Source organism: Lactuca virosa, chromosome 7 (genome assembly GCF_052849685.1).
Source record: "Lactuca virosa cultivar CGN04683 chromosome 7, Lactuca_virosa_CGN04683_v6, whole genome shotgun sequence".
Classification (NCBI taxonomy): domain Eukaryota; kingdom Viridiplantae; phylum Streptophyta; class Magnoliopsida; order Asterales; family Asteraceae; genus Lactuca; species Lactuca virosa.
This window is the reverse complement of record NC_136432.1, coordinates 86,476,592-86,487,124: the sequence shown is the minus strand read 5'-3', so window position 1 is coordinate 86,487,124 and position 10,533 is coordinate 86,476,592. Positions and strand designations below refer to the sequence as shown.

The 10,533-nt window shown below is 35.1% G+C and overlaps 2 protein-coding genes across 3 annotated transcripts; one reads left to right on the top strand and one right to left on the bottom strand.

Annotated features, from left to right (window-relative positions):
* The first annotated feature begins 1,221 nt into the window (after window positions 1–1,221).
* LOC145124117 (deSI-like protein At4g17486) lies at window positions 1,222–3,672 on the top strand. Its single transcript, XM_079059343.1, has 4 exons — window positions 1,222–1,734; window positions 2,573–2,860; window positions 2,974–3,051; window positions 3,347–3,672. Exons 1-4 carry the CDS (start codon window positions 1,581–1,583, stop codon window positions 3,493–3,495), a joined length of 669 nt encoding a protein of 222 aa, XP_078915469.1. The 5' UTR covers window positions 1,222–1,580; the 3' UTR covers window positions 3,496–3,672.
* A 6-nt stretch (window positions 3,673–3,678) lies between these two features.
* Window positions 3,679–6,166, bottom strand: LOC145124116 (uncharacterized). Of its 2 annotated transcripts, none has more exons than XM_079059341.1 (10): window positions 6,057–6,166; window positions 5,340–5,424; window positions 5,149–5,263; window positions 5,002–5,038; window positions 4,825–4,894; window positions 4,643–4,747; window positions 4,418–4,568; window positions 4,265–4,344; window positions 4,075–4,168; window positions 3,679–3,900 (listed from the first exon to the last, which is right to left on the bottom strand). In XM_079059341.1, the coding sequence occupies exons 2-10, from the start codon at window positions 5,368–5,370 to the stop codon at window positions 3,816–3,818; spliced, it is 768 nt and encodes a 255-aa protein (XP_078915467.1). In that variant the 5' UTR covers window positions 5,371–5,424; window positions 6,057–6,166; the 3' UTR covers window positions 3,679–3,815. The 2 variants fall into 2 exon arrangements, with proteins under 2 accessions (XP_078915467.1, XP_078915468.1); XM_079059342.1 differs by having other exon boundaries at window positions 5,973–6,116.
* Window positions 6,167–10,533: the final 4,367 nt, after the last annotated feature.

Genomic DNA, 10,533 nt, shown 5'->3' with positions numbered 1-10,533 from the left:
ATCATCATCCATAACATTTCTTTCTTTCATTATCGTTTTACCATCTCTGTTTTCTTTCCTCAATTATCGTTTATTACTTCACCCAAGTGAACATTACTAAACCCTAAACCTAAACCCTAAACCCTAAATTTAAACCCCTAAACCCTAAACCCCAAACATACACCCTAAACCCTAAACCCTAAACCTAAACCCTAAACCCTAAACCCTAAATCTAAACCCTAAACCCTAAACCTAAACCCTAAACCCTAAACCCTCAACCCTAAACCTAAACCCTAAACCCTATTGTGTCAATCTTGAATTTATATCTTGAAGTATTAATCGTGAATCCATTAACCGTAATCTTTATATAGTAAAACAATGTATTTTCAAAAGGTTTAGTACCTAAGCTTAGGTGGGGCTGTAATGTATATTCCCTTTTTCCTATATATATATATATATATATATATATATATATATATATATATATATATATATATATATATAAACAATAAAAATAGTTAAAAAAATATAAAATTATAATTTTTTTTAAAGTACCATTTATTAAATATTTTTAAAACTATACCTATTCGATAATTTATAAAAAACACTTTTTTGGTAAAAAAAAACTCATTAATCATTAATCATAGATACATTGATGGAATTATATTTTAATAGTCAAAAACTGAATATTTTATAAAAATATAAATATTTAAAACTTTAATTATTTGATAAAATATTGCTAATTACAAAAAAAAAAAACTATATTTTATCATTTTTTTTCTCGGTTTAACCACCAAATATTTATTTGTATTAATAAAACCTCATTTTTTTTTATAAATGTTCCATCGGACCAGTTTTTTTTTATAAATGTTCCATCGGACCATTACGACTTATAATAATGTTAAAAAAACCACAAATTTTTATTTATTTTAAAAAAACCAACCATAATGATTAAACCGAAATTTTGAAAAAATATTAATATTTTTCTCATAATTAACCTATCACATAACATGTAATTGATTTTTGATCAAAAATTGAAACGTTTTATAAAAAAATAATGTTTTTTTTCGAAAAAAAAGTTGATAGTTAAACTTAATAAAATATAGTATTTTTTTTTGTAATTACTGGTAAATATTTAAAATTTTATATTTTATAAAAAAATACATTTTCTTTTCGGTCAAAAACTCAACCCGACCTACCTGATGAAACTTTCATGATTGATCCCAATCTGTCATTTTATCAAAGGGCCCAAATGAGCTCAGCGACACAGCGAGTCCTGACTCGTTCACTTCCATGATTGATCCCACGATCCAAATTGAACTTATACAGCTTTCTGAAAATCCCTCTTCCCACTTTACCCTTTCTCCTTTTCCTTTTTCCTTTTCCCAATTGTACACTCGAAAAGAGTTCCGATCAATTTTGCCTCTTCCCCGAACAGAAAAACCAACCCTTTTCGATTGGAGTGTGTGTTTGTATCTCACAGCAAAAAGTATGATCCCAGAAACGAAAAATCGTTCATAAAAGCATAAGAAGCCCCTTTTCTCTTCTTTCAGAAAGATAGATCACTTTTAATTTAGAGACAAGCAAACTAAAATCAGCAAATGGGACGACACAGTACCTCATCAAACTCAACAAGCCCAGAAAGGAATTACAGCAACATGGACACACAAGTTTTCCTGAATGTATATGATCTTACCCCTATCAATTCGTACAGCATCTGGTTTGGATTTGGTATTTTTCATTCGGGTATTCAAGGTGAGCAAAAATCCAACCTGATCTAATTCCATTTTAGGCGATTTTGTATATGGTGATGTGGGTTTAGTCGACTGATTTGAAACGTTAAAGGGTTTTTGTTTTAGTTCAATGTTTTATGAGGTTTTTGAGTAGGGGTTCTTGAGCTTTTCAATCATGTCTTCTTGATGAAAACAATCATTTGGGCTTACTTTTCTTTCGTAATTGGTTTTGTAGAATGATCTGTAACTGCAATGAGTTTATGTTTTAACTTAATGATTTATGAGGTTTTGGAGTACAGTTGTTTCTTCATCTTTAAAAGATGTCTTCTTGATGAAGTTTAATGGTGATCATGACTTAACGTTTCATGGGTATTTAGTTTTAATTCCCAATTGTACAAGTAAAATGATTTGGGTTTCCTTTGATTTGTATACGGTGATATGGGTTTTGCAGAATATGAAAGCTTTAATTGGAATTTTCTTTTAATTCAATGTTTTATGAGCTCTTTGGTGTTCTTGAGCCATAAAAAATGTCTTCTTGATCACTGCTTACCAGTGTGCATGCTATGGTATGTGTTATGTATACTAAATGAATTGGAATCTTTCAAAAATCCAAGATTGTTCATGGGTTATTTTGGGATTTTACTTTTAGGTTTTATGAATTTAGTTTCATTTGGATAAATCAAGTTTCTTTAGTTGTAGAAGATGCTATGTTGATTGAATTTTATTCAAGAATATTCATAGGTTTTCAACATAGAAATGATAGATAAAAAGCTTTATGTACTCTATTTTAAGCTGTTCTTTCTGTCTCTTCCCATCAAGATAAATGTGAAATTACCTAATTACCCCTTTCTTTGTTACAGTGTATGGTATGGAATACGGATACGGGGCTCATGATTTCCCAATTAGTGGTGTGTTTGAAGTTGAACCCAAGAGTTGCCCTGGTTTTGTTTATAGATGTTCAATCCCATTAGGGCATGTAACAAAATCACCATCCGAATTTAGGGAATTTATTGAGAATGTGGCTTCAGAGTATCATGGAGACACATATCACCTCATTTCCAAAAATTGCAACCATTTTACAGATGACATTTCCCAAAGATTAACTGGCAAAAGTATCCCTGGCTGGGTCAATCGACTCGCCAGATTAGGTGCGTATTTTTTATTTTTTATGATGAGGGTATTTATGTCTTTTTGCTTTTGTCCTATTCATTCATTAATCAATACATGTCAAGTAGTGATATTTTGGTTTTATAATGTGTAGGTGCTGTTTGCAGTTGTCTACTTCCTGAAAGCCTTCAAGTATCTGCTGTTAAACAGCTTCCCGAGTATCATAATTGTGGTATGTTTTTTACGAGTTTTTATAAATGTTTTATATGTGAAGGTTTCTTTTTGACTTATTGTAGATAAAGTATGAGAGATGAGTCCTGCCTTTTACAAATTTGCCCTTATGTATTTTTTCCTTATATTTTCTAATGTTATTCTTTTAACCCTGGACCAAAATTTATCCTTTAGGCCAACATCTTAGAGCATCCACAATAGGAGCTTTTGATTGTTCTTTTATTTGTTTAATTTAATGTAAAATAGATATATTAGAAATGTTGTAATAGTAATATTTTGATCTGATCGATTTACAGAAGAAGATGGGAACACATCTGTGTCAACAACCAATGCTCAAGAACCTCCTCCTCCTACAGAAGAAGAATATGACAATGATGAGCAAGATAAACACCTCCTCCCACCACCCTACAATGATGTATCTTTTATCAAAGAGGTCGCTAGATGAAAACCAAAAACCCACACTTTCTTTCATAGTAATTTGTTGAAATTTCAAGTGATTTTTTATTTTGTTCCTAAGTTTATTGTTTTGTTTATCACTTCCGTTTGTTGTACACAATCGAATGTACTTTTCTGTAGATTTTAAACCCAAGTATTTATAATGATTGATTGTTTGGAACCACAACCAGAGTGCCCCATGTAATTTTCACACCCATGTTTAAATGAACACCCATGTAACCAACACACATGTTTAAATGTTTGACCAAATTATATTTCACACCACATCACAAAATATTCCTTTTGGTTTTGATTTTGCAATCGATGAAACTAAGACTCGCACTTGAGCTCTAATTTTGAAGTTAGCCACGAGCAAACATCGTCCATCTCTTCGGGCATCGTGTAGTGGCCAAGCCTGTAAAAAAAAACAGTTAGTACTGTGTTTGACATGCATTGGACTGATACTGATATTGCGATTTATCTGAATGAGACAAAAGTTGCGTTTTCTTTGTCTCATACAAAAAGATGGGGAAAAGATGTAAATGCCCTCCTCAAAACATTTATTAGATTTGATGGAAAGGTTACATACGAGTCATAGGTTTTGAAGGTCAAGTTTTTAAAGCCAGTTGAAGATAGTTTCTCTGATGACTTGTCACCATAACGGAAGAGAACCACATCATCAACTGAAATCAAATTGTGAAAGTTAGAAATGCAAGAAATAGCAACATACTTTGAAAAATCGGATTTTTTCATAAATAAAATTAATTAAAAAAAAGTACCTTTTCCATGACATAGCAAAATGGGCAAAGATGATGCTCGAGCTGCAGCTTCATCCCCTTCTACTTTGTTACTTAGGTCCCTAGCAAAGAATATCATATCACCAAATAAGGTGTTGCTTGGGGAAGGAGAAAGGGTAAAATGGTAAATAATACTTGGCACATGGAAGCCAGCCACTAAGGCCAATAACTGCATCCAAATGGGCTGAGTAAGCATTGTCATCCCCAAGTTTTCCATGAGCAAAGCAACTTGCAGAGTATAAAGCAGTGGCTGCACCCATACTAAACCCTCCTACTCCAAGTTTTACTGCCAAGTGGAAGAAATAAGTAGTGAGGGTATTTTGGTCATTTCCGGGGAAGAAAAAAAAAAATGGAAGCTACCATCTGGAGGCTCAGCGGAGAGGAGGCTCAAAACATGTGCAGCTGAAGCATCAAGTCCATCTACATCTTGTTTTGATTCTTCAGAAAGGTCACTTACATCAAACCCTAAAATCCATCACACCAACTTTTTGATAATTTCATGCATATTTTTTATTTTTTTTTACAAGAGCATAAAAACATACATGCATTTGAAGGAAAGCCACCAAATAATGTTAAGGGTTGAGAAGGAGATGTTGGGCATATCCATTTGATCTGCATCATATTCAGTTAAATTAATCTATGTTTTGTGTATAAATTATAAAACAGGGGTAAATGATTTTTTTTTTCAATAAATTTTAATAAAGGAATATTGTCCTTACATTTGGAAGAGGAAGGGTCTCCAAGAGCTGGGACCAGCTGTCAGGAAACAGAACATAGATCTCAGTAGCTAAAGATAAAAAAAAAATGAAAAAGATGATAGAAAACAGAGAAAAGAAGTTGAGAATTTGAGATGATGTTAGTATCACCTTGCACCATTGTCACCAAGGCCATGCAACCAAACAATGGTTGCCAGGTGTTTGCCTTTAGGTTTTACCACGTGTGTCTGTCCAAACTCAAATGCCCTTCTAGCAGTTCTACCACCTTTCATTAAAATATCCCATTTTCACAAAAATATAAAAGGAATTAACATAGAGAAAATGAACAAAAAGAAACTAACCAGAACCAAGAGAAGGGCCTCCAAGACTCATATTAATCACCAGAGATGTAATTTAATCGACTACAGCAGCCAAAGAGAATGAAATCTGCAACAAAATACATCAACAGTTCTGCATATTTGTACATTATACATGAAGATACTAAGATCATGCTCATTTTACTTTCTTCCCAACAATGAACTGTTTTCTATCGTAAAGTTCACAAATTAACTTTTCAAGTACATCATCAGGTTTCAACTTCCTGTTTGTTTTCATTAGTGATAATGAATTAATGATACTACTGATCATTTCTAAATTCCACGACAAAAAAATGCTACATAGTCAGCTAAATTAAACAGCAAATTTTGCCACTGAAAAATTTCGTAATCTTTAATGTCTCTGAATTTTGATCGCAAAAGCCAATATATATTGCAATTAACAGATAGAAAGGTATCAATGCTAATAGAGCCAATTTTAAACCTAAAACTCTAATAAATTAATATAACTTAATAGTTATATAACGAACTCCTTTCAATTTGTTAATTTCGCTGGTCACATAGCTTGATTATAGCTATAGATATAAATAATTCGACTTCATAGAGATTACGAGCCAATAACAGCGACTTTGAGGATCATAATTCGCAAAAAAAACTTACAGATCTATAATATTTAGGGAGTTTTTAGATCAGTATGTATCTTATGATGATAGAAAGGACGCGCCAAAGGAGCTTTTGACTTACTTCTCACGCTTTTGCGATCGGTCTTCTTCTCCCACTGTGTTTTTTAGCGTTGGCTTCGCATTTGATACCCCGCATGAAGGTGACTTCTGCTACCAATGGGATTATTTTAGTAAAGTTTGACATTCAGCTACCTCGAATTTTAGGTTTATTCTACTTTGGCCCCTTGGTTACTACTAAACTTTACAATATACCCATGTCATTTTTTTCTTTTACCCATTTCCTTATGACTAGAGAAATTAAGGGTGGAAAACGTTCGTGTCGGTTGAAACTTAAATGGGTTCAGATAACTTGACTTTAAACAGACCTATTTAAGTATCATGTTGTGTCATGTCAAACTTGTTTATTTCCATGTCGAGTTCGTGTTAGATTGTCTGTTTAGGGTTTAAACCTTGTAAATATGTTGTGTCGTGTTAGATTGAAACACTATAGGTTGAAAGAGTAGGGTGTGGAGAAGTGGGAAAAAATGAAAAAAAGGAAGGAGTAGTAGTTTGGTAGGTGAATGAGCGAAATCCACAATAAGTTTAGAGGAAGCAAGTCATACGAAAAGGGAAGTGGGCGAGTGAGATTGTGGTAGGGTGAGCATTTGGACCAGACCGGTTTTACAAAAATTGATGGACTTTGGACCGGACCTGTTGAGGCTTACTAGGTCCAAGTCAGGTCAGGTTCCTAGTTCTTGGACGTAAAATTGAGCATTTGGACTGGACGGAACCGTATGAGACCTATTTTGCAGAAGTTGGTAGACATTGGACTGCATCTGTTGAGGCTTATCAAGTACAAGTCCAAGTCCGATTCCTGGTACGGAGGTCCAACTGCTCACCCCTAGATTGCGGAGTATGAGATATTAATAATAAAAAAAAAACTAAAAATAAGTTTCGACTTCGGACGCTAATTAGTTACTACTTACTTCATATTACAAAACGATTCACCCTAAAGTTTTTATTTATTTATTAAATTTGGTTTTGGTTATGCACAATTTACCTAAAAATTTAAAACAAGTTGCATAAAAATAAACATGTTATTTTCATGTTGAAAGTTTGGACCGTAATCTTACCCATTTAATTTTGGTGTCGTGTCGTGTCAGCCCATTTAATTAAACGAGTTGAAATCTATTATTCAAACATGTTTGTTTGCATGTTGGATTCATGTCGTGTTGAGAATTAACAACTCTAATATAGATCATCTTCTAAAGTTGTTACTACTTTTTTTAAACATGAGGTCGTCCAAAGGTTGAAATATATGAGATTTTGTTGGATTTTTATTCAAAAATTGTTTCAAAAACATAAACATGGCAACAGAAGAATTTGATTTTGAACAAAATAAAACTAGTTTTATTCTCACCAAAAGATCATTTTGCAAGACATAGAAATATAAAAACAACCATAGAAAGAAAAATGTTGCAACATTTGAAGACTTTGATTCTCATGGGAGATTAAAAGCTGATGAAGTGTGGCATGAAACTTCAAGATAGAAGTTATCTACAGATATCCACCAACAATAAATCAACTTGATAAGATGCTAGTCTTCTTCTTGTAATAAAAGAATCTCTTAAGCTCTTAAGACAAAGAAACTAGTTTGCCTTAAAAGAGAGTATTCAAGTATCATCTTCATCTTTATGTTCTTAACACTTTAAGAGACAAAAACTAAAGAGAATATGGAGATGGGAAGCCACAAATTTGTGGTTTTCACTTAGTGAAAGAAGTGAGAAAACTAGTTTTTTTAAGTCCTTACTCTAAGCCTTTATCCCATGGGTCTTAGCACTTTAAGACCTATGCTTCATCAAATCAACTACCCATGCTTTCTAAGAGCATTGTGTGTTGAATAAATTAATCAAACACAAGTCTTCTTTCTTATTTATGGTTGTAACGTCTGTGTTTCTGGGCTAAGCATTAATGATGATGTAATAGTTTAGGTTAACCATTGTAACTCGTTTAAAGTAATAAAGATGAATTACTTGAATATTATGTGAATTATGTGATTTTGTGTGCTTATTACTTGTTTATAATAATATAATAAATAAAGGATAAAAATAAGCGTCAAAAATAAAATGTTAAATAAACCCGATATCTATGAAGAAAGCTGTAGTGGTTGTGACAAGGATTCCGGAGATATAAAGAACGCCGAAATCTGAGTTATAACGAAGAAGTTATGACATGTCGAAGTTTCGCGATAAAGCCGGCATGACACTGGGAATCGTAAAAAGTGAGTTTACGATAAAGTGCTTTTTAGCCTTAGGGGTCTAAAGGAAAGTTTTAGAGTACGTCTCCACCTACGTGTGGATATTAAGAACGTCAAAAACGGAACTCGTATGCAAAAGTTATGACCTTCCGAAGATACAGTTGTCTGAGAGCATGATACGTGTCAGAAACCCTAATCTGACTAGACTCACGACGTGAGCATAGATTCTCATGACGTGAGGAGTCAAATCGTCACTTTTGAAGCCTAGAATGCAGCTGGCAAGGCTACAGAGTGATAGGTCAAAAGCTCACGACGTGAGCATGGATTCTCACGACATGAGGAGTCAAATGGTCACTTTTCAAGCCTAGAATGCAGCTAGCAAGTCTACGGAGTAATAGGTCAAAAGCTCACAACGTGTGTAACGTCGTAAATTCCAAAACAATTTTTCACTTTTAAAAATATAATTTCATTCATAAATATTATAAATCTCCATGTATCACATATCAAATCCATAAAATTCATCCCAAGATCACAATACATAAAAACTCCACAAGTGTGTACTGATCATGTCGGCGCCTTCCCGCGATCCTCACTGGTACCTAAAACACATAACACAAAACACTGTAAGCATAAATGCTTAGTGAGTTCCCTAAAATACCACATATAACACATATTAGCCACTCGAGGCTATAACTCTGTGGGCCTACTGGCCCTAACTCTGTGGACCCTCTGGTCCTAACTCTGTGGACCTTCCGGTCCTAACTTTGTAAACTCTGGAATATACACAGCATAAATCACATAGAAATAATGCAGTGCAACACATCACATACATAGCATACAAGATACTCTGTAACATAACTCTACTTACCACTCAAGGTAAAGTATAGTGAGAAGGCTCACCTCGGGTAACTCGGATAATCTCGCACACGGATATACTGATCTAGCCCCCGCCTAATCATATAAACAATATCCTCAAATAAATAATGGCTCTCAAAGGCTAGATTAAATCCCTTTCTACCAACCCACAGAAGGGTAAAAGACCATTTTACCCCTCCCTGACCTAAAAGTCCAAATGTTAACCAAAACCCTAAAAGTCAACGAAAGTCAACAGGGGGCCGTACGCGGCGCGTACCAGCTCTTGTACGCGGGGCGTACTCCGGCGATCCAGAATTGGGGTCTCAAACCCTTACGCTGCACGTACTGAGATTTACGCCCAGCATAAGTCTCAGTTTCATGCCCTCATGGATTTTTGGTCTTAAACGGTTAAGACATAAACTCAAACTCCAGATCTGACTTCTCTAAGATCACTTAATCCATAAAGTCGAGACCTTTAAGCCTTTGCACGGCTGTAAACGTCACTAATCACTCTAACACCTTTCCTCTTCCATCATAAAGCCTAGATCTCATGCATGGCTTAATATTCACGTCCAAGATTGGATTTTTATGAACCCTCAACTCACAATACTCTGAAATATAGTAGATCTAAGCTTATGGAGACCTTTTGCTCATAAAGTCTCCACCTTGGGACCAAAAACCCTAAAAATTGGTCCATGAAGCACAAATCAACAATAACAAGGAAAGATCAGAGCTTTTTACCTCCAAGTGAAGCTCCTCCCTCTGTAGAACTCAGATCCAAGCTTGCACTCCAACTTCTAGCCTTCACAAGAACCTCCTCTTCTTCTTTACTAACACACAAAGGCACTTTTAGCTCAAGAACACTCACACACAAGCTTAGAACGAAGGTTGGCTCTCTATTAGGGTTTCACTCTCCCAAATGGTGGCTGAGGATAAGACCATAGCTTTCTTTATATAGGGCTCAAGTCTCATTTAGGGTTTTGAGTCTGGACCCGCTACGCCCAGCATAGCCTAAGGTACGCCCAGCGTACCGGGTGGAGTCCGAGTCCAAAACACGCCCATGAGTACGCGCAGCATACTCATTTGCCACACTCTACTTTTAAGGGATAAACAAGACAACTTAGAAAGAAGAAGGGTTTAAGAGACGCACCTGAATTCTGGGATGTTACAATTCTCCCCCACTAGAACCAGACTTCGCCCTCGAAGTCTCATGCCGCAAACAACTCCGGATGCTGCTCCTGCATTTCTGACTCCGGCTCCTAAGTCAGCTCGGACCCTCTCCGATGTTGCCATTGAACCTGAACTAGAGGCACCTCCTTGTTCCTCAGAACCTTGATCTTCCGATCGAAGATCGCAATCAGTCTCTCAACATAATTCAGGCTCGCATCCACCTGAATATCCTCCAGCGGTACCACTGCCGTCTCGTCGGAAATACACTTCCTCAACT